Below are 23,644 nucleotides of genomic sequence, written 5' to 3' on the forward strand. Positions count from 1 at the left end.
AGGGAAAGGTAGAGCCTCCAAACAGGGTCCCAGATCAAAAAACTCAGGAGGCCATTCATCTCCTCTATAGGTAACATCTTGATGTTTGGGCTTTTCTTCAGGGGTTTTCCAGGTACCCCAGGCCCTGAGCAAACTACCACCTGCTCCAGGCCCCTAGACTGACTGAAGCCCACTTTGCTATCATCTAAATACTGAGAAAACACAGTATCATTGACTATTCAAAGGAGGGCCACAAGCACTGAAGACCAACAGCGGAGGTAAAGCCTCTGCAGCAACAGCATCCCATACAGGTGCTGGTTTGAATCCTGGCTGCTCCACTTCCAACCCAACTCTCTGCTAATGGCCTGGGAAATCAGTGGAAGATGATCCAAGTGCTTGGGCCCCTGCACCCACGTGGGAAACCTGGAAGAAGCTCCTGGCTTTAGAATGGTCCAGCTCCAATGGTTGTGGCCATTTGGGAAGTGAACCTACAGATGGAAGACCTCTCTCTCTGTCTCTCCTACTCTGTCTGTAACTCTGCCTCTCAAATAAATGAACCTTAAAAAAAGAAACAAACCTGAGAATAAAACGTTAGCTGCCTGATTTCCTGTTTTGTATTTTCCAAATAAATACCTACCTCCTTCTTCCTCCACCCACTGTCAGCGACTGGCTTGCTGTGCATCCAGCTAGCAGACCCAGGTTTTTGGATTCTGCAACAAAGCACTCCTTCTGCTGCAGTTCAGCTTGCATAGTATTTACATAATTAAAAATCAGAAGCTATTAAAAATATCCAGTTCCTGCTTTCCTTGAAAACTGAAAGAGTTACACTGGGTCTACAATTAGAAAGGTCAAGAACAGGCCAAAACTGAGTAGTGGCTATTCCCTTTAAAGAGTGTATATTTTTCTATTCTACAAAGTCCACTGTTCCTTATTCCTTTATCAATCAACTTCATTCATTTCCATTAATTGGTTAGGCCTGTGGGCATCCGAGTGTGAGACTCATGATTAGCCCAACACCTTCATTTTGTATGGTGACTAGGCACAGCCTTGATCAGTTAAACCTTAATGGGCTTTTCAAACATCTTATTACATCCCACTCTCTACTTATTCATATATGCTTTAAATGAATATATTGTTCCTAAAAGTGAGGGAATATACAGAAGATTCAACAGGCATTAGAGCACATCCTTAAAATCAGTTCATGCATAAAATGAAAAAGTGAAATTATATTTTAGTGTCATTATTGTAGAATATGAAAACCCAAGGACAAAAATATCTTATGATTGCCAAAAAAATTCTCTGAATTCTACTTAATTGTGTCAATGTTGACTTTTTAAAATATATAAAACAGTGGCTGGCACTGTGGCATAGAGGGTAAAGCCAGTGCCTGTATCCCATATGGATGCCGATTAGAGTCACAGCTGTTCCACTTCCCATCCAGCTCTCTGCTATGGCCTGGGAGGATGGTCCATAGTCCTTCCGCCCCTGCACCCATGTGGGAGACCCAGAAAAGGTTCCTGGCTCCTGGCTTTAGGTCGGTGCAGCTCCGGCCGTTGCAGCCATTTGGGGAGTGAACCAGCGAATGGAAGACCCCTCTCTCTCTCTCTCTCTCTCAGTAAATCTGGCTTTCAAATAAATAAATCTTAAAAATAAAATAAAATATATAAAACAGCCTCATAAAGTACAATTCACATGTCACAAAATTCATCCTTTGTAATATACACTTTTGACAGCTTTTGGTATGTTCACAGTTATATAACCAATCAAGGCAATCACTTTTAGGCCACGTAAACCATTAATAGCCATTCCTCATTCCCCCCTATTTCACCTATCCCTAGATGACCACTAATTATGTTCATTTTTAAAAGGTGTTACTAACAAAGTCACTGGGCCCACTGTATCACCAGAAACTGATTCAATATAAACCCAACATTCTCAAGCGATTCTCATGTTTCTGTATCTTGTATAAAGCATAAACCCCCTATTAAGATCATAAGAAACAATTATAAGGCAAATAAACTCTTTACCCCAACAAGGGAATTAGTTATTTCAAACTCTAAGGATTATTCTATCTATAGACTACTGCTCTCAACACAAGACAAATGATACTAGACAACTGCTTAAAACAACAGCTGCAAAGGAATTAGAATATGATACTTAATGGACTTCTCAAAGGAAGATGTGGATTTTGGGATACCAATCATGTGACTTATATCTAACTACTTTTCAAGAAAGTAGTTTCAAAGACTGTTTATACCTGAAAAAAAATTGTTAGTTCATGGTGGCTAATGCTTTGCACTTATTGCAATTCCCTTCAAAAGCCCCACAATGAGTTTATTAAATATGGGAAAAACATGGGAGCAGTGACCTAAAAATAAACATAACACAATTGTTGAACTCAGCTATCTTAAAACAGGGCAAGTAATACTCTCTCCAATTATAGAGGGTTAACTTAGAATTCCCAGAGCAGGTGGCAACTGATGTCAGTTTAAATGCAGACCTTTATTTTTAAAATCTTTGTCTAACCCAACTGCAGGAGGTTGTCATTTGCAAATCTGTCATTTTACAGTCATAAAATACTTTCAACTGAATGTATCTCATGTTGAATTGGAAAAATAACTATTACAATCAGTTTTTATAAATTACCAAGATGATATAAGTTCAATCGGGGATAGATTCCTTTGGGAACCGTTGCCAGCATGGCACCAGGAATTATTTCAAAAGGAGTGACACTGAGAAAGCAGAGCAATTACAACAATTCTATTCACTGTGACCAAATGATTTCTGCAGACTTTTTGTGATAAATAGCAATCATATCACTTTACAAATGAAGAAACTGAGGCATAATGAAATTTATTTAAAACACCTATATGAATTTTTTTTAGAAAGAGATCAGATATCCATATGTTGGCTACACCACTGTATACCACTAATTTAACCAATCAAATCTCAATGTAAGGGGCCAGCATTGTGGTGTAGCTGGTAAAGCTGCCACCTGGGACGCTGGCATCCCATATGGGCACTGGTTCATGTCCCAGCTGCTCCACTTCCAATCCAGCTCCCTGCTAACGGCCTGGGAAAGTGGTGGAGGATGACCCAAGTGTCTGGGCCCCTGAGTTTGTATTACGCAAATAAATTGCTATGGATACAGTGATGGCCACAGTTCCACAACATACTTTATCCAGTCATTCAAGAAATACTTTCTGGAGCCTGTTGTGAGCTAGGCCCTGTTCTAGGCACTGAGGATAGAGCAGTGAACAAAATAAAGTCACTGCTCTCATAGCAGTATTATTTTGGTGGAAGAAGATAATTAATAATCAAATAAGCAGGTTAATTTCAGAGAGTGATAGTGTAATGAAAAATAAATCAGGGTGAAGCACCCGCCCACTTTATATTACATGATTAGAGAACGCCTCATTCAGAAGGGAACGCTGAGGTAAACCTTAAAATAGTTAAGAAGGAGATAAAAGAGGCAGAGAACTGCAAGTGAGCCCATCAGTCCTGAGGTAGAAATGAGCATGGCATGATCCAATGATCAACAGAAGGCCAGTCTGCCGAGCACAGCAGCGAGAGTACTATGAGATAGGACAGAGAAGTAGGAGCCAGATTATGCAGTCTTTTGGGCCACATAAAGGTGTTTGAATTTGTTTATTTTTTATTTTGACAGACAGAGTGGACAGTGAGAAAGAGAGAGAGAGAAAGGTCTTCCTTTACTGTTGGTTCACCCTCCAATGGCCGCCGCGGCCGGTGTACCGCGCTGATCCGAAGCCAGGAGCCAGGTGCTTCTCCTGGTTTCCCATGCGGGTGCAGGGCCCAAGCACTTAGGCCATTCTCCACTGCACTCCCTAGCCACAGCAGAGAGCTGGCCTGGAAGAGGGGCAACCGGGACAGAATCCGGTGCCCCGACCGGGACTAGAACCCGGTGTGCCGGCACCGCAAGGCAGAGGATTAGCCTAGTGAGCCGCGGCACCGGCCTGAATTTATTTTTAAGTGAAAGAAAAAGTCATTTAGAGGATTTTAAATGAGGAAAGCTTATGATCTGATACATGTCTTTCAAAGTCACTCTGCCAGTTTGGAGAGGACTGGATTGCAGGGTTAGGGCAAAAACAGAAGGAGGAAGATTCAGGAAGCACTGAGCAGACAACAGATGATAATGACTCAGGAAAAATGTTTGCTTTAGTAAGAATTGGAGTAATATACTAAGTGCTAAATTCAGTGCCTGTTATGCATTCAACAATATATAGTACCTATCATTATTAGTTTATACCTATGGAAAAGTCATCTTGTTCAAACAGGACATGAACACCAAGAGGGGCTGGCGCTGTGGCACAGTAGTTAAGCCTCTGCCTGTGGCGCCAGCATCCCCTATGGATACCAGTTTGAGTCCCAGATGCTCTACTTCTGATCCAGCTTCTTGCTAATGAACATCAAGAGAGGGTAACTCAGGAAGCATACAACACTCAAAGTTCAAGTAGAACTCAATTACTCACTTAACAAAATCTGTTGACAATCTATTCAGCACAAATTGTGAACAGGTTTGCTGAGCCAGTATGGAGAAAATGGAATAGAACATTAGATCTGGAAGGGATCTTAGAAGAGCCTAACCCCTCACTTTACAACCCACCAAACAGCAGCCCAGAGAAAGAAATTGCTGTTTCTCCTAAATTGGAAAATCACATACTATTTTAACCCCAAGGACATGGTTAGCTAACAACTTTCATTCACAAAAAGTTTTTAATGAAATGCTATCTGCACAGCACACTGATATGCCACAGGATAACAAAAACATAGTATTTATATAAAACCCTTGATTTAATGCTTTGTGTACAGTTAACACTCAATAAATGATAGCTATTGCTTTGAGCTGCTAGAAAGATACTTCTTTAGACAGCGAGATGCCCACCTGACATCAACTACTTTACCAGATTAATAGCAGAGCCACGGGAATTCTAGTCTTATTCAACCCTTTAATTTTCCACATGGAAAAAAGTGAGGTTTAAAGGGGCTAACCAACTTGAAAGCCAACACAGGGAAGGAGTTACATAGACAGAACCAAGGCCAAACTCTGAAACACTGCCAAAAAAAACTGGGGATTCAAACTTTCATACGAGGATATGTAAGTGAAAAGCTCTATAATATCTGACTCTTTAAATCCTTTTATTAAAGTCACTATTGAGCCATGGTTTTGACATAAGGAAGACACATCAACGACACTGTGACTATACAGTCCCCGAGATAACAATGAAGCAAGTGTTGGTAACGCGACTCTATCAGAGATACCTGATGGAGGCTACCCAAGCAGCTCTCACACCCACTGAAGTAGAGAAGATTATAAAACCTCTCTCCTCACGGAAGAATACAAATACAAGGGAAAAGACGCTTTAAATTTTTCCCAAAGAACCCGCAAAACGTGGCAATAACTGCAGGTCACTAAGGAACTAAAAGGAGATAAATTATCTTGGTACATAGCAACAGTTTGTCTTAAGCAAAGACTAATAGGTATCTAAAAAAAGGACTGAGAGACCAAGTTTAAAAGCCATAACCTCTCCCAAAGTGTGCAAAGGCCAACTGAACTTTTCAGGTCCTTTTGCATATGCAGTTAGGGTGCTCCTGACCCTACTCTAAAAATGAAAAAAGTCATCTCTCAATATGAGAGATAAAATGGCATAAAAGAGAATTTGACCTACAACGGCATTTCAGAAAGTTCCCGGGGAGCTGGTATTAAAAGGATGAGTTTACTTTGATACAATTCTTTTTCTCATAATACACTGAAAACATACTTTTAAATAACCACAGATTAAAAAAAAATTTTCACGAAAATAAACTCATAAATTTCATCTTCCATTAAGTTTGTTATGTACTCCTCGTATTTGCGAATTAAATTCAAATCAACATTTCCTGAAATTTGAGCACGTGGAAGTCACTGTGAAAGATGCTTGCCTTACCTCAAAGACTTCAGAATTAGGGGAGAAAGGAGGAGAATGGGGTTCGCCGAAGTAAAGGACTTCGGGACTCAAAGACTTCATGAGAATTGGCGTTAAAGCTATTGGCTGAACACAAAACACAAAATTAAAAATAACTGCCGAAGCATAGTATGAGGATGAAAGGTAGGTGAAGGTTCGGAACCGGCAGCGGCCAAAGCCCGGTTCCCTCTCAAACGCCCGAGTCTGCGTGCTCCGCGGGCGTCACGCGCACCCTCTCCCGCGAGACGGGCGCTACAGCTTCCGACCACGCCCGTCCCGCCGCGGTCCCCGCCCGCCTTTCTCACCTTAGGGACTTCCAAACTCCTCCTCGGTCAGCCCTGTCTGACCGCTGAAAAGGACGATGCGGTCCGGCGAGGGGCCCAAGACCGGAGACTCTCGTGTCTTGTCAACCTGGGCTTCCCAGCCGGCAGCCAGGCCGCATCCCCATGGCAACGGCGCCAAACGCCAGTTCGAACGCCCGCGCTGGCGCTCGCGCGCCGGCCGTGCCGCGCCACCAGCCAATGAGCATCCAAGGAACCCGTTAACGTGCATCGCCTTCTCCCCGTGAACACCAATCAGGAACCCGAAACACAGTGGGCGTGACTCATAATTTCCGTCCTTCAGCCAATCGTTATGCTTGAGTGAAGTTCTCGCGAGAGAAAGGTATCTTTGAGGCGGGTCCAGGATCCTTTTGCCAATTCTGTTGGTCTCCTGAGGAGCAACAGCGTTCTTCTGATTGGCCACTGCACTTTCCGTCTCCGTTCAAGGCCCGCCTCTTGCCTCTGAGCTTCAGGTGAGTATCCTTAGAGCCCACCTGGGTTTAATTTTCAGGGTGTAAATGGGGAGGCTTAGTGCATTGGTAGTCTGCCGTTGTCTAGCGTTCTGTCGCTGCCAAGTCAAAGGTGGACGCGCCCTCCTCCACATTAGCAGTTTGGTTTGAGTAGGCAGGCCCCAGTCGCTTGCAGGACCTCAGTTTTCCTAACTGCACCAGAAGGGAAAATTCAGTGGTCTGGTGAAGCTCGCACGCCACCCCGCAAGTGGTGATGGAGTGGGTCATAGGAGCCCCAGAGGCGAGCGAGGTACGAGTTTAGGGCCCAAAGGCCAGGCGCCGTACCGTCCCCTCCCTGGGCCTCCGTTGCTTTCCAAAAACAGATTTTGTGTTTTCTATTTATTTCACTTACTGAACCGGCAGTTAAAGCAGAGGAAAAGGTCAGGCGAGAATCCCCACCTCCTCAACAACAACAAAAATGCAACCACTTAAACAGTGCAATCAAATAGTCAAGTGTAAGACACTAGTACAGAGTCGTGGTTAAGAGCAATGATGCTGAGGCCGGCGGACCTGTGTTGGAGTCACTACCTAGGCATATCTCCGAGCCTGAATTTCCTTTTTCCTCTTTTAATAATGAAGGTAAAGCTTTTGGCATGATGCCTGCAAGAAAATGGTAGCTGTTATCCTCATAATAAAAACAAATCGACACACCAGCTTGTATACCGCTCACAGGGTACTCCCTGTAATTGAGTACTCAATTTAGCTCAAAATTCGTCAGTTAAGGAAAAAAAAGCAACTCTCACTAGTAATTAAAAATATCTGGTCTCCAAAAGAAATGTTTCCCCTGGTATCTATATTAAAAGGAAGTTGTCTTGTTGATTCTTATATATATGGGGTATACATGATGTGATGAACATGTATTCACTGGCAATTTTCATGTTTCACAGGAAACATGAAAAGCCATTTCTTGATTCAACATTCTATGAAAACTAAGCACATGCCATTAAAACATCAAGTGGGGTGGGCTTCTGGCACAGCAGTTACAACACTGCTTGGGACCCCCACATTCCACATTGGAGTGGCAGCTCCAAAGTTTGAGTTCCAGCTGCCCCTCTGATTCCAGCTCCCTGGGAGGCAGCAGGTGATGACCCAAATACATGGGCCCCTGCCACCCATGTGAGAAACCTGACTGAATTCCCCTAGCTTTGGCCTGGCCTGTGTGGGCATTTGCATAGTGAACCAGCAGATGGAAGATTTATCTTTCCCTCTCTGATTTTCAAGCAAACGAAAAATTTCAAGCCCATAAAATAGAGAAGCTTACTGGTGACCTTAAATAATGCAAGGGTAAGAGTGGCTCACTCTGATATATCAGATCCTATATATACATCATTTATTTTAAATTCTACAACAACCACATAAAGTAGATGGTACCTTCATTTTACACTTTCAATAAGTATCTTGCTCTAAATAACCATTAAATTCAGTAGCTAGGTCTTTGTCATTGCTAAGTCAGCCATGCTTTTCTGTGTTGTGTTGTACTGTTTTTGACTGAAAGAGCATAAAAATATTTTGGAATACAAAATATAAGGGTAGGTTTGGACAGGTAGACTCAACTAAATTGGAGGGAAATGGGCTGCATAGGTACCTACCACTGGAACAGATGCTTCCTATTATAGAAAATGTCCACTTTGGGAAATGAAGAGATGGGATAAGATGATCAGTGAACTTTAGACACATCTGTTCATTTACCTTGGGAATAGCCTATGGCACTTCAAATTCAATCTGTCTCCGACAAAAGTCATTAGATTCTACCCGTTCCTCCACTCAGTCACCTAAACCAAACCTCTCTCCCTTTCCTTTGGACTGTGAATTGTCACTCTGACCTTCAGATAATGAAACATCAATATTGTCAGTTTTACTTGGAAATACCTTCTTCATTCATCTCCTTTCACTTCTCACATCTCTGCCTTAATCTAACTCCATATCATTTGTCAACTGAAGTGTTGGCAATAAGCTTGTAACTGGTTTGTTTCTTCCAGTCTTTCCTCCCAATTCATTTTCTGTACCTTGCCTGTAAAATGTCCATGTGACCAAATTATGGTGCTGCCTAAAGCCAATCAAAAGGCCTTGTTGTCTGTGCAATGAAAACAAAGTTGTTTACTAATGGAATTTCATCATGTGCTTGCTTGAGGGTTTCTGTCCATTCTGCCCTCTACCTGGAGTACCCCTGGCCTCTACCTTATTCTGTCCAGTAAACCCTAGCAATCCTCAAAATTCTTATGACATGCCCATTTGACCTAAAGATCCTTCTTTGTTGCCTTACCATCTTATATATACCTTATGATGCACAAGTTACAGCTTTGTCTCCAGCTTTGGGGCTGTGAACCTCTAGAAAGTTGGGCTTTATTCAGCTTCACATCCCCCTTTCAGTCCTGTAAAACATCGTGTCTTACAAAGGACACCTTAAGGCTCTAGTGTTGGAATTCCTGTTTACTTTCCAGAATCGTACAGCAGATGGCACTAACAGGCCGTGTAACGAATTTCACCATGCTAGCTACCTGGTGAGAATTTGGTGTCATCCTAGAAGCCATTCATGCCATTACAGGTGAAGTCTCCTATTTCCTTCCTCAGCCAAAAGGCAAAGAGCAAAATGACTTAGCAGCTTGGTCTCACCCAGAAGAAGGGAGTGGCGGCTATCCAGGGAAAGGTGCAGCAGAGGGAACATTGTCTTTCTCAATTTATTCATGGTAGGTAGGGGCTTATTTTCTTTGTTGTTTGTTTTGTTTTTCTTTTCCCCCCATTTATGGTTGTTGTTGTTAGAAGGGCGAGCTTTATTCATGGCTGGGCACCTCATTTCTGTCCACTTGGAAAGGGAAGAAGGAAATTAGTAAAATGGAGAAAAGACAATTATGACGTGGAGATGAGGGAAACCTGGGCAGTTCGTAGAGTTGCTTTTAGGTAGGCAGAGTTGGCCTTCCTTTTCTCACAGTGGAGTGGCCCAGACAGATTTTACCCCTCCTGCATCTTCTATGGGCACCATGACGTTCATCTACTGCTCCGCCCCACTCCCAACTAAGACCTGTGCAGTGAAAGCATTCTGGTTTGACATCTTCAATCTCCATATGAATATCGATTAAAGACTGGGAATTTTAAACTGGAAGTGATTTAATAAATCACTTGTGTGTCCTCACAGGGCTGTTTGTGCCCTAAGCCCTGTTATTTCATGGTGAGCAGAGTCTAAGAGGGAATAAAATATGGACTTTGGAGTTAGATTTACTTGGATTAGAATCCTACCATTTATAGGCCAGCTATGCCCATGGGCAAGTCTTTTAACTGTTCTGATGTCTCAGTTTCCTTATAAACTGGAGATAATGATGTTTCTTTTGAGGGTTGTCTTGCGTATTAGAGATGATAGTTGTCAGAAAGCTTGCACGGCGTAGTCGGCACAGTATTCATGCTTAATTGATAATGCAGTGGCATAAAGCACTCTTTCTGCAGGAGGGATCTTAGATTAGGAGGAACACGTCAAGGGGAGGATTTGGGGAGCTCTTTATCTACATGTATATTTGTGAGAGCTTCTGAGATTGAACTATACACGCAATAGCACTCTGATTAATTTGATGAAAACATTGGGACATGACAGCATAACCATTTATCTGTAAATTATTTTTTGGCACCTCAGTCCTGAACCTCGCAGGCTGTAAGGGAATTATATATATAAAGAGAAAGCCAAGAGCGCTTTCCCTTAGCTTCTGGAACCTTCTGATGACATTGAGGAGTTTTTTTAATTCAGATTTTTTTCTAACCACCTCAGGCACTCTGCCATTTTTCTGAAGTGTGAATTGCCTGCTGTCAGCCTGGAGTTCTCACCTCTGCAATCCTGGCTGCAGGCATATTTGCATATTGGATGCTGTGTTCTTTAACCCCCTGAGGTTTGAATCCACTTGGAGTCCGTGCCTGTGAAAGCTGGCTACTTTAAACCCCTGGACAGTTTCAGCTTCATGGTCTCCAGAAAAACAGAAAACCCCCAACAACAGCTCCATTGACTTTTATGTAAATGGCACTTTTCAGGAAAACACTGGGCTATTTCCCAGGGCCCCAGAAATACTCAAACATTTGTTTGAGCAGGAGGTAAGGAGAGAGTTCTGTTGAGTCCACGGACATCTGTTGAGAGCTGCCTTGCTGGGTCCCAAGGAAACAGAGCTCATAGTTGGGCTCTTCCCTACCTGAGGTATGGTACAACAGAGATTTACCGCAGTAGCTATGTGTGTTTGTGGTGGCTTTGTACTGTGTCAATTTAGCTAAGCTGCAATTGCATTCCCCAGGTTTGCTTTCCTATATTGTTTAGGTTAGGAAAATTTTGTGCAAGATTTGGAAAGCTGAAGTGACATGGCAACCGCACACTATGAAGGACAGAGCTGGCTACCAGGCATGGCGGCAGTGCATGGATTTGACCCTGATCTGCTAGCTCGCCTTGCTCGTCAAGGACAGCTCTCCCAGCTCCTGCTGACTCTCTTCCTTCATTTCCTCTGGGTCCTGGGCCAGGTGTACATTCAGCATTGTGGCAGAGGGCAGCTTCTCCTGCAGGTCACCCATGTCACTGAGCTTGGAGACAGCAAAAGGAAGGTTCGGGTTTGGGTTTGTCCTCATAAGTTCCAGTTGTCTTCGTAGGTCCTGATTTGTTCTCACAGGTCCTAGTTTGTCCTTGCTCACCTCCACTTCTCCTTCTGTTGTCTTTCCAACTGCTGACCTCAGCGAGCTATAGAAACTTCAGACCCAAAACCAGATGCAAAGGTGATGGAGTGCATGGATCTCTACCAGATTTCATAATTGCACACAAGGAATGATCCCTAAAATAAATCCTTAATTTTCTGTCACTCATACTTTTCTGCTTCTCCAATTGAAACCTGTAATAGAAGTCGATTTAACTGTGTTAGGAGTCAGATGCTGGAGTGATTAGCAGCGAGAAGGCTTCACAGAGGAGGTGACATTTGAGTTGCTTCACAGAGGAGGAGGAGGAAGTTGTGTGTATGGAGTGGGGTTGGGGAGGCAGGGCGGGTTCTAGAGTTGCTCAAGCAAAGCAACTGAAAGGAGTTCTGCCTTTCTCGAAGAACAGTCTTTTCCATGGGTTCATAGCACACATGGGGAGTGAACATGTGATCCTAACTCTGCTTAAAGATTTATTTATTTATTTTTTGAAAGGCAGAGTTACAGATGAGAGGGAGAGACAGAGATATATTTCATTTACTGGTTCACTCCTCAAATGGCTGCAACAGCTGGAGCTGAGCCAGGCCAAAGCCAGGAACCTGGAACTCCATCTGTTCCAACTTGTGGATAGTGGGGGCCCAGACACTTGGGCCATCTATCTTCTGCTGTCTTTCCAGGTGCATTAGCGGGAGCTGGATTGGAAGTAGAGCAGCCAAACTGAAACCAATGCTTATATAGAATGTTAGTGTTGCAGGCAGCAGCTTAACCCATTGTGCCACAATGCCGGCTGCTGATCCTAGCTCCTCTGATCCCAATGAGATAAATCATTGGCCAACCTGGTTCTTAGATGTCTGCCTACACACTGGCATTCAGTGAGATACGTTCTTGCTAGGGTACATCCCCCAACCCCTGCCACATAGGAAGATCTTGGCCTGCTGTCTACCCACCAGTGGCTCCACGTGGCCACTCCAGGCCTGTCTTTTTTGGCTCCCTGTGCAGGCATCGTTGCATTCTCATGCTGTATTGGTGGTGACAGTGGTGTGGAGGAATACTGTGGGGCTTCCAGTCCTAGGGAGGTCTTGGATCCCTAAGTTTATCTAGGAGTTCAACACTTCTTCTGTGGTGCTCTAGCTGAGGCAAGAGTAAGGTACCCTACATCTGTAACTTCCCAGTGGGTTCTGAGCATCTTTACAGGGAAGGCAGAGTTCCAGCTACCTCCTGCTGCCTGAACCATGAACAGTAATTTGAAATCTTTTTTTCACCAGTTCTCAGTGACGTGGTACTTCCTTTCCAGAATGAGGAACGTTCTGTGCATAAACAGAGAGTGCAGGAAAATAGAACACCGTGTTTAATAAAAGCCTGCTACTACTTTACATATGGATTTTTAAACTCAGACAAGTCACATTATACATACAGAACTGTACTTCTTTTACTCAGCATATCTGAAAATCTTTTCTTAGAAGCAACACATTTGGCTCTACCTTATTTTGATAAGGGCTTCATAATATTCCATTATATAGATAATACTATATTTTACCTTAACTGTTCCCATGTTGATGGATATTTGTTTCTGCCATTTTTTTCCTTGATATTGCAAACAAGGTTGTAGTGAACGTCTCTGTGTGTGCATCTTTTTTTTTTTTTTTTTTTTTTTTTTTTTTTTTTTTTTTGACAGGCAGAGTGGACAGTGAGAGAGAGAGAGACAGAGAGAAAGGTCTTCCTTTGCCGTTGGATCACCCTCCAATGGCCGCCGCTGCAGCCGGCGCACCGCGCTGATCCGATGGCAGGAGCCAGGATCCAGGTGCTTTTCCTGGTCTCCCATGGGGTGCAGGGCCCAAGCACCTGGGCCATCCTCCACTGCACTCCCTGGCCATAGCAGAGAGCTGGCCTGGAAGAGGGGCAACCGGGACAGAATCCGGCGCCCCGACCGGGACTAGAACCCGGTGTGCCGGCGCCGCAAGGTGGAGGATTAGCCTATTGAGCCACGGCGCCGGCCCTGTGTGTGCATCTTAAACATGTATTTCTTTATGTGGGAGTGCTAGAAATGGTATTGCTGAGTCCAAGAGAATGTGTACTTTATGTCTTGATAACTATTACCAAATGTCCTCCTAAAGGGATATGCTGAGTTTCTCTTCAACAGGTCATTTCAAAAACCCCTTTTGAGATTATTTGTAATCCTTACAAACTTCTTGCTACAGGCTAAGAAAAGTCAGGAAAGGTCTCAGTGTTAGGGGTTTGCTTTTATTTTGGGGAGAAGCTGTTATCCCCCTAAGGTAACATTACCATCTGCCTGCAGCCCTGACAGTTTCCTTGGACCAGGTTTCAGTCTGGGCCTTTGACAGCCACAGACTCATCCTGATTGAGCACCAGTAGAAGGATGGCACAGGACAGCGACTCCTACTCTAGCTGACATCCCTGCAGCAGCTCCTCGCGAGCCCTGCTGTCATGGCTCGGGCATGATCCTGCCTGGGCCACTCTCCCAGGCCTTCACTGCTTTGGGGACACCGGGCTTGCTTTCCGTTCTGCCATCCCACCTTCCCTCTCACCTGCAGACCTCTGCCCAGCCTCTTCCCTCCACCCGGAGCACGTGTTTCTCCTTCCCTTTGCTAACTTCCCATGACTCTTCCTTGGCTTCTCTGCTCAGATACCCTTTGTTCAGGAAGCCTTCCTTGATTCCCTCAGACGAGGGCAAGCTACTGTTCACACATTTTTTTTCTTTGTAGCATATACTTTATTAAAAGTTATTTTTTAGTTTGCTTAATTATTTGATGAAAGTCTGCCTCTCCCACTGGAATACTGGCTGCATGAGGGCAAAGGCCCAGCACAGGATTTGCTGAATAATTGAATAACACAAATTTTTCTATAGCAGAAACTGAGATAAAAGATCTTCCATACATTTTGCAAGGTGTCTGGCGCATAACAAATCTTCCCAGGCAGGCGAATCAATTAATTCACAAGCTTTTATTGGGATTCTGCTCCCGGGCAAGGTTCCCCGGTCCCAACAGACTGGGGGCCGGGGAAGTCGCACATCAGAGGTTAGGAGGGCTCCTTTTATAGATACAGGGCATGGAGGTTAAAGGTTGAGGCGGGTCTGATCCTCATTGGTTGACCTTTAGGCACCCGCAGGGACCTTGACAAAGACTTTTCTTCCCCAGAAGTACAGGTAGGGACTCTCCATTCCCAGAAGTATAGGCCTGTCCTCCTTGCGGATCCCAAAGCTACCATCCCGACCTTTTGGTGATAGAAAAGGGGGCGATAAGTCTCTCTGGCTACTTTATGGTGATTGGGGACAATGAGGTACTCTTCGCTGGCATGGGGCGATGTCTCAAGCCGCTGTCTCCTGGGTAGGGAGCCAAATATATGCCTGTAGCAGCATTTGGTTGACCACCTGGTTGCTGAAGGCCTTGGTTCATTCCATTATCACCTGCTATAAACACTTACACAGACACTGTAGTATACAAGTCAGGGTGAGAATAGTAACCACTGATCCTAAGAGTGGCATTAACCAGGTAGAGAGGATTTCATAGAGGAGAGAAAATGAGGGGGGTCTCTGGACCCTTGTAAGGACAGTTTGATGGATATGGCTTAAAGCTGATCCCAGCCAAGACTGGGAGAAAGGCCACTCAACTTTTGCAGGTAGAGGAGTTTGTCTGTAGAGAAATTCTGAATAATCATACAACATTAAGTGGAGGAGAGGAACATCAACACACACAGGTTGGGAGTAGAGCCAATGATGTTAGAGTAGAGGCTATGATTACAAAGGAATGAGACCCAAGTGGGCTAGACAGGTTCTAGAACAAAGGACAGAGTCATTATTAGAGGACCCAAGAAAGATGCTGTCTCAGCCAAATAGAAACTGACAGAAGGGGGCCTGATAATAATCTGGTGGGTGGGGTACATCATAAGGGAGGTGTGAACCTCTTTGGGAATGCACCCTGTTGACCTCCATTACCTAGCTGGCCTGGGAGAAGAGCTGGCCAGGTAAAGGCAGGTGGCAACTCTGGCAAGAAATTTACAGTTCTGCCTCCAATGTTGCTGACCCTACTTGGCCGTCCCCTCAGCTGCGATGGTCACTTTGGAAGCTGGGCTGAGTGAAGGACTTTTCAGCTTAGAGCCAGTAAGATCTGTGGCTCTGACCTGAAGTCCTTTGACTCCAGGGCAGGTCCATTTCCAGTGATCAACTCTTGGCTGACAGAGCTGCCAGGGCGCTTCATAAGCTGACTTCTGCTGAAGCCCAATCTTACCACATTGAAAGCCACCGCAGTGGACTGACCTGTTGGGTCTCCTTTATGGCAGATGACTGTACAGAGCAGCCTTTAATAGGCCTGCCACCTATCTTTACATTGCTTCTGATGCCTAGCTTTCTCTTCCTCCTGGTTTTTGTTAAAGCAGACCAGAGGATGCAAGTCAAGGGGGTGCTCAAATCCCATCTCTAATCTTTGTGGCCTAAACTAGAAGTCTGTAGTCACAGGCATATTCTGATAGTGGTTTTTCTGAGGTAGATAATGCCCATGAGGAAAGCTATGTCCTCGCTTTAAAACTTTCTTACCCTTTGTTTGGTCTGAAAGGGCGGTCTTGCCTGTTTACTGTGCCCATGGCGAAGTAAATCTAGCTGTGAAATTATAATTTAAGCTTTCATTTCGGCTATGCTATTACAGAAAATGTTAGCTATCCCTTTCATAAGATCTGTCATCTTAATTGCATGTCCTCCTTCAGATGATGAATTTGTTGTAAAGATTTATTTATTTCACAGGCAGAGTGACAGAGAGAAAGAGATCTTTTGTCTGTTGGTTTACTCCCCAAATGGGCTGAAACCAGGAACTCCGTCTGGGTCTCCCATGTGGGTGGCAGGGCCTGAAGTACTTGAGCCATCACTGCTTGATCAGAAGCAGAGCAGCTGTGACCCAGACTGGCACTCTGATATGGGTTGTGGGCATTCCGGGTGGCAGGCCTAACCCGCTGCACCACAGCGCCCGCGCCATGGGCTGTTCTTTCCTCTGTGCAGATATTCTTTTCTCCTGTCTTTCTTTTTGCTGTTGACTTCTTTCTTGTAGTAGAAAAAATCTTTATTGTATTGCTGATTACAAAATTAATAGATTTTTTGGTAAAATTTTAAAGAATAGAGAAATATGAACCGGTGCCGCGGCTCAGTAGGCTAATCCTCCGCCTAGCGGCACCAGCACACCAGGTTCTAGTCCCAGTCGGGTGCAGGATTCTGTCCCGGTTGCCCTTCTTCCAGGCCAGCTCTCTGCTGTGGCCAGGGAGTGCAGTGGAGGATGGCTCAGGTGCTTGGGCCCTGCACCCCATGGGAGACCAGGAGAAGCACCTGGCTCCTGCCTTTGGATCAGCGCGGTGCACTGGCCGCAGCGCGCCAGCTGTGGCGGCCATTGGGGGGGTGAACCAACGGCAAAAGGAAGACCTTTCTCTCTGTCTCTCTCTCTTGCTGTCCACTCTGCCTGTGAAAAAATAAATAAAAAATAAAAAAAAGAATACAGAAATATGTGAAGTAGAAAATGAAAGATTCCCTATGATCTCAGCTTCCAGAAACCACTATTAATGATGTATGTATGTCCTTTCAGACATCTGTCTACACATAATGAAAACTCTTGAGTGCTATTATGTGCCAGGCACTGTTTTAAATCCACAAAATTTAAATTATGGGTGGGTATGGGAGGAAGAACCACTATATTCCTAAAGCTGTACTTATGAAATTTGAATTCATTAAATAAAAGCTTTCTTAAAAATTAAATTATGTGCTCCTCACAGTAACCTGTTTGAGATAGAGCTATTATTCCATCTTACAGATGGAATAACTGAGGAACAGGAAGGTCATATAGCTGATGTATGTTAGAGCCATAGAGTATGAACCTTGGTTCCAGATTCATGCTTTTTTTTTAAGATTTTTTTTTTTTCAAAAAGCAGAGTGACAAAGAAAAACCATCCACTTGTTCACTCCCCCAATGGCCGCAATAACCAGGTCTGGACTAGACTAAGACCCACCCATCTGGGTATCCCACTTGGGTGGCAGGTGGCCAGGCACTTGGGCCATCACCTGGTGCTTTCCCAGGCACCTTAGTGGTAAGCAGAATTGCAAGCAGAGCAGCCAGGCCTCGAACTGGTGCCCCCATAGGGGATGCCAGCGTCACAAGTGGAGACCTAACCTGCTGTGCCACAACACTGGCCTCCCAGGCTCGTGCTGTTGACCACTATGTTAATTTACCTTTAATGGGCTGGCAAAGAGACCTTCTGCTATGTATACCCTCTTAAATTGATTTTGAACCTTGTGGATGTATAATAACATGGGTAAAATAAAAGACTAAAATAAATCAACAACAAAAACGTTTGTAGGTTACCCAGCTGTCTTCTGTAGGTGACCCCTGTGAATCATCAGGAACTGCCTTGTCAGGTCTGAGAGCTCAAGATACAGACTGAGGGAAGTGGGATGATGGATTTGAGGATAATATTTGTACTGCCTGTCACCCATTACCACATCTCTCGTGTGTCGGTGGGTTTGCTGTGGAGCCTCCAGTCTCATAACAAATACACTGGAGCCCTGTGTTTTGCAGGCAAACCTGGTGGGGTTGGAATAGAGGCCGCACTGCCTGAGAGCAGTTGCCAAGTCCTGCCAGGTTCCCTCCACTGGCCCTCAGCAGGCTGCCCTTTCCTGCAGGTCATGAGATCCCTGTAGATAGTCTGTGCCTCTCTCCAGCACCAGAGCACCACCCCCAGCATGGATCTTCCTGTTCTGTGTAACTTCCCCGTGTCCCACCTCACCTTTGTTAAGTCCTTGCACAGACCATGGCCCTGCGAGCATGTGGCTTGATCATCTTCCGAAGATGCCTCGCGCCCAAGGCGGACAACAGTGCGATTGAGTTTCTCCTGCTGCAGGCATCGGATGGCATTCATCACTGGACTCCTCCCAAAGGTGCGAGGCCAGAAGGGCTGGGTCTTGGGGAAATGCCGAGTGTTGCTCAGAAATCCACCCTGCCCCGCCCCCACAAGGCTTGTTTCCCAGGGACTGTGCAGAAAGAGGGGCAGGGTGGATAGGGCCCTTGATCCTTTCTACATAGAGGGTTCCGAGGCCAAAGCAGAGCTCAAAATAGAATTCGGTGGCCGAATCACAGGGTGGAAGCAACACCTGGTGTTTTTGTGCGTATCATTCACCAGTCCTCCAGAGCTCTGTGGCCTCTGTAGTAAATGACTGGGTAGGAGAAAAGCCACTGGGCTGGGCATTGGGGATGCTGGGGTCAAGTCATGGCTGGGCTGTGAGTGTTTTCTTCTGTCAAACATGGGGTTGGACTAGAAAATTCTAAGCTTGCTTCTAGCCCTGTCTCTGACTTCATTTGTTCGGTTTCCTTTGACTCCTGGTTTAGTGTCCTCATCACTTGTTTTTTCTTTGATTTTTCAACTATACACATAGAGCATGATTTCTGGAGTGTTTCTGAACATAGCTGTCTTTTGATTTAGGAGCATGGAGAAGGTGAGTTCCCTGATCGTAGGTGCATTCGTCTGCCAGCTCTGGCAGGAGTGGGGGAATGAGGGCTAGGAGGATCCTTCTCAGCCCAGGAGGCTGTGAAGATTAGAGACCTTGAGATCGCAGCTTGATCAGCCACCTGCACCCTGGATCCATCACTCGGCATCCGGGGTGGAGTTGGCTAAGTCTCCAGAGGGCAGAAGAGTGAAGATTAGGGTTCTGAGGACTTAGACCAAACCAAGATCTGTTTACAAGCTGCCTGTTTTTCATCCACCAGCTCTCCAGATCCCAACTCGGAGAGTAAGAAAGATGCAGTTTAATGGTCCTGAAAGAGAAGCCAGAATGTGTAGGGAGAAATGGGGAAAAAGAGTCATCCTTAGCTAACGCCATTGGAATGGTCCCAGTGGGTAGGGACAGACTGTGGCTCTGACACCCGGAGGGAACAGCCCAGACAGAAGGGAAGAGGACCTTTAAAGGAGAGTGGTCAAAGAGTGGAGGACCATGATCTGTGGCTGGAGGAAAAGAAGAAATGGGAACAGGAAATAAATTTTACAGATTTGAATTGCACTAGGGATGAACAAAGTGAAAAAAGAGACAGAGGTGTCACAAATTTGTACTATAAATAGGAATATTCACACCTATGTCACACTGCATGATTCTTCTCTGAAAGATGTCAGAGGACCTACCCCATCATATCCTGCTTGGGTTTGGGGAGAAGTTACCCTGTTGACACCGATGGGCAGAATAGATGCTCCTGGGAGGAGTATGCTCAGAGACTCCCACACTTTTCAGGGGAATCAGTGTTACCTGTCCCCGCCAGCACCCTTCCCTCCTTCCTCACCCAACGCATTACCTATCCATTTTTGTGCACATTGCTGTAGGAGGTGCTATGCAGAGAAAATTTTCCAGCAGCCAGTGGCTACAGTGGGTTTCCTTTTTTTTTTTTTTTTTTTTTAACACAGGCAGAGTGGATAGTGAGAGAGAGAGACAGAGAGAAAGGTCTTCCTTTTTGCTGTTGGTTCACCCTCCAATGGCCGCCACGGCTGGTGCGCTGCGGCCGGTGCACCGCGCTGATCCGAAGGCAGGAGTCAAGTGCTTCTCCTGGTCTCCCATGGGGTGCAGGGCCCAAGCACCTGGGCCATCCTCCACTGCCTTCCTGGGCCACAGCAGAGAGCTGGCCTGGAAGAGGGGCAACCGGGACAGAATCCAGCACCCCGACCGGGACTAGAACCCGGTGTGCCGGCGCCACTAGGTGGAGGATTAACCTATTGAGCCGTGGCGCTGGCCTACAGTGGGTTTCAAGTGCTAAGCTGTTTTCTATGCAGCAGCAACTGCTTCAGGCACTGCTATCTATGCAGGCCCCTGGGAAGGAGGAGGGCTCGGGTGCAGCTCCATCTCCCAACCAAGAAGGGAGCAGTTAAGAGTTCCTGCTCCCCAGGAGCTCCCAAACCAGAAGACTCCCCAGAAACTTGTTGGATCTGTGAGTAGACAGAGGCTGCCAAACCTTCCCCAGGCCTTCCTTCTATGCAAGCTGAGAATTTGTGGGAAAGGTCTAGGGGTAAAGCTGAGGGCTGCTCCAGTCTGCAGAGCTTCAAGTTCTGCTACAACAGTTTTTTGGCAGCTGTCTGCTTGGGTTTGGGTCTTGCCAATAAATTTTCTTAGAACTGGCTCTCAGCTCGTCCTAAGTCTAAGTTCCCATCAGTTTCCCTATGAAACTGAAATCTGGCCTTGCTCAGTTAGAAAGATGAAAACAATTTGGAAAAAGCCTTGATAGCTACTTGGAAACAGCTGCTGGTGCAACAGTGCAGGGTTTTGAGCCTGTCCGCTGGCCCCGGGACTGCAGGGTCCAGCTGTAGACAGTGTTAAGTCCTCACTGGATTGTAGGCAAAGTACTGCCTCTTCAGCTAGCTCCAAACCTGCCAAGAAGGGACTGCCCCTTCTAGGAAAAATCACTCTAAGGTCTCCACGGGAAAAGTGGTCCCTGAGAACATGGGTTGAGGACAGCTCCAAAGCATAAGAATGCAGGAGTCTGAGGGGGGTCGTCTCTCTCACCATCAAAGAGCAGTACTGGAAACCTGACTTGCCAGACACATGGGCTGCTTTCCTCTCTGCAGAGAAGATGGAATGGGAAGGAGGGACTGCCCAGACCCCAGAGACTACCTGCCCCGCACCCCTTCCCAAGCACATGAGGGTATTGCCAATCTTCAGGCTTCCTGTAGCCTAGAAACACCTAGAAAAGTCACGGAAGAGCCTGTCTTTAAATCATCTGGCCAGGACAAATCCAGCTTTGGGGACTACTGAAGATTTCCTCCTTCTTTTCTCCTAACCAGGCCACGTGGAACCGGGAGAGAATGACTTGGAAACGGCCCTGAGGGAGACTCAAGAGGAAGCCGGCATAGAAGCAGGCCAGCTGACCATCATTGAGGGGTTCCGAAAGGAGCTCAATTATGTGGCCAGGGAGAAGCCTAAAACAGTCATTTACTGGCTGGCGGAAGTGAAGGACTACAACGTGGAGATCCGCCTCTCCCACGAGCACCAAGCCTACCGCTGGCTGGGGCTGGACGAGGCCTGCCATTTGGCTCAGTTCAAGGATATGAAGGCAGCACTCCAAGAAGGACACCAGTTTCTCTGCTCCACAGCGGCCTGACTGGCCAGAGCAGAGTCATTGGCTTTGGTAGGGTCTTTCAGGGGCCTGCTGAAATGCACCATCCTCAGGTCCCAGGAAGACTGCACGGGTATTAGGCTCATTGCAGCAAAGAGCAGATAAGTCGGTGAAATCTGCTGAGGTCTCTTAAACGAGAACAAGCAAAAACCTCAGCTGGGTGGAAAGGCAAAGGAGAAGTAAACATTTTAAGAGGCCAAGCCCAGTAAGTGTATCCTGTACCTTATCAATAAATCTCAAGCAGCTTCTCAGTCCCTCTAACCAGTTGTTGTATGTCTTGGTCTGTTGCCATCCACTGGTGGGAAGAAGAAAGCTAACGTGAATCAGAGCCCTGACCTTACCCACAGGGATCCTGTGTCTGTACCCTAAACTGCAGAGGAGCTGAGGCTAGGAAGGCACAATGGGAGACACCGAGCCCCTGCCAACATGACACTTCTGCCTTTGGAACTCTGAGCCCTGTCACCTCACCCCCACCAGTGTCCCTGAGACTTTGTGAGCCATGGTCAGGATTTCCAAGCATGTGGGACTGGAGCACAGGAAGTGGGTCTGTTATACTCACTCATGTGCCTTTCGCCAGTACCAGGCACATATCTTGAAGTGCTCAGTAAATATTTCCTTCATCAGAAACCTAAGGAATTTGGGGCTCCCCAAGTCACAACAGAGAGAGCAGGGACAGGCATCCCTGGACCACCAGGTCATCAGTGACACATGCACTCTGACCTCTCAGCCCAGGCCTACCTCTCAGAGTGATGAGCCTTGTCAGCCTAAGGTCACTGGCAATGGGGCAGACACAGGCGCACAGGGCTCTGCTGGGCCACCCAGCAGCTGCATTGCCTTTCTACCTTCAGTAAACCCTCATCATGGATGTTTGTCTTCCCACCTACTTCCTTTCTCTACAATTACACTGCAAGACCCAGAGGTGCAAGAGTTGGGTCTCTGCACTCTTTTCCCTTGCTACTAGGGCTCAAGGAATTCAGAGGCAGGTGTTAGATCTTACAGCCCTTCCAGGAGCTGTTAGCAGCTGGGTTCATGTGGATTTTATTAGAGGGTTGTTGTCCAATGAAGTGCAGAAGATTGGAAAAGAAGGGGCATTGGCAAAGGTCAATCTGGATTACCAAGGTCAAGAACCGCTGCCCCCCACAGGAAGGAAAGAGGAGTCACCCAGGTCTTAAGCAGGCCTCCAGATGTTTCCAGTCACGGCTTCTCCGTGCAGACAGGGCAAAAGCACTAGTGAACAGGATCTTGGAGCGCAGCCAGGGACCTGAATGGTTTTGTTCCTCACCCTTTTGAGCAGCACTCTCGGAAGGAGGCCTGCTGCAGGAAGTTTTTGGAGCTTAATGTTCTCTTTTCAGGCCAGCAGGGACCACATCCCACTGATTTAATAAATGCCTGCTGGGCAGTGGTGCCAAGCCACAGACAGGCTGCCTCCTAACGAGGCCTGGCTGGCCCTGTGCTCTCAGAATGGGAGGCTGTGGAATGTCGAGACGAAAGCCTCATAGATCAAAGTTGGAAGAGCCCTGGAAAAATGACCTGATTTTGCTGCTCGTTTTTATTGCTGGGGAAATTGAGGCCTAAAAAGGTAGATGGCCGTGAGAGTTGTCTATATATGGGGTGCTTTGAAGATAAGGCGCCAGAGGGGATACGTTGCCTTAGAATATCTTAGTTAGCTTTGGTGTCATTCCTCCAGGCCATACAGGGTGTTACATTAAAGCATTGATAGTTTGGTGAAAGAGTCCCTCATAAATTATACACTTTGTGGAAATAAGTGACAGCGGGTGAGACTACTGCCTGTTATGGGAGGTAGATGAGGTTGACATAAAGTGGAACTGAAATTGAGATATGGAAGGCAAGTAAGATTGACCATTATTGCCACTTTGCTTTTGACCAGTTGGGCTTGTTCTTCCTGAACTCAGAGACCCCAGAGTATTACAGAGTCTACCTACCCAGCCCTGCCGTTATGGTGCAGTGGATTAAGCTGCTGATTGTAACATCAGCATCCTATATGAGAGTGCCAATTTGAGTCCTGGCTGCTTTGTTTCTGATCTGGCTCCCTGCTACTTCTCCTGGGAAGGTAGTAGAAAGTGGCCCAA

At 46.0% G+C, this 23,644-nt stretch overlaps 2 protein-coding genes across 8 annotated transcripts in view; one reads left to right on the forward strand and one right to left on the reverse strand.

The window, feature by feature from the left end:
* Positions 1–6,387, reverse strand: part of KIF24 (kinesin family member 24) — an 87,920-nt gene extending 81,533 nt beyond the window's left edge. The window contains exon 1 of one of the 2 annotated variants that reach the window (XM_008274282.5): positions 6,248–6,387. The gene's annotated coding sequence lies outside the window, so the exon portion shown is untranslated. Of the gene's footprint in view, positions 1–5,924; positions 6,063–6,247 lie in introns of those variants that run through there. The other variant, XM_002708025.6, reaches the window with a different exon arrangement.
* NUDT2 (nudix hydrolase 2) lies at positions 6,146–21,815 on the forward strand. Of its 6 annotated transcripts, none has more exons than XM_008274509.5 (4): positions 6,597–6,735; positions 9,343–9,458; positions 18,203–18,343; positions 21,223–21,815. In XM_008274509.5, the coding sequence occupies exons 3-4, from the start codon at positions 18,217–18,219 to the stop codon at positions 21,537–21,539; spliced, it is 444 nt and encodes a 147-aa protein (XP_008272731.1). In that variant the 5' UTR covers positions 6,597–6,735; positions 9,343–9,458; positions 18,203–18,216; the 3' UTR covers positions 21,540–21,815. The 6 variants fall into 6 exon arrangements, with proteins under 6 accessions (XP_002708070.1, XP_008272731.1, XP_008272824.1 ...); XM_070053494.2 differs by having other exon boundaries at positions 6,624–6,735; positions 18,214–18,343; XM_002708024.6 differs by lacking the exon at positions 9,343–9,458 and having other exon boundaries at positions 6,146–6,735.
* Positions 21,816–23,644: the final 1,829 nt, after the last annotated feature.

The sequence above is a fragment of the Oryctolagus cuniculus genome, chromosome 1 (assembly GCF_051225735.1).
Source record: "Oryctolagus cuniculus isolate XC-2025 breed Fujian yellow rabbit chromosome 1, ASM5122573v1, whole genome shotgun sequence".
Lineage (NCBI taxonomy): Eukaryota > Metazoa > Chordata > Mammalia > Lagomorpha > Leporidae > Oryctolagus > Oryctolagus cuniculus.

Bases quoted from the DNA above. Each gene is read 5' to 3' on its own strand.
- NUDT2 (XM_070053494.2), top strand. The intron at 18,344-21,222 runs GTGCGAGGCCAG...TCTCCTAACCAG, and splicing joins TCACTGGACTCCTCCCAAAG to GCCACGTGGAACCGGGAGAG.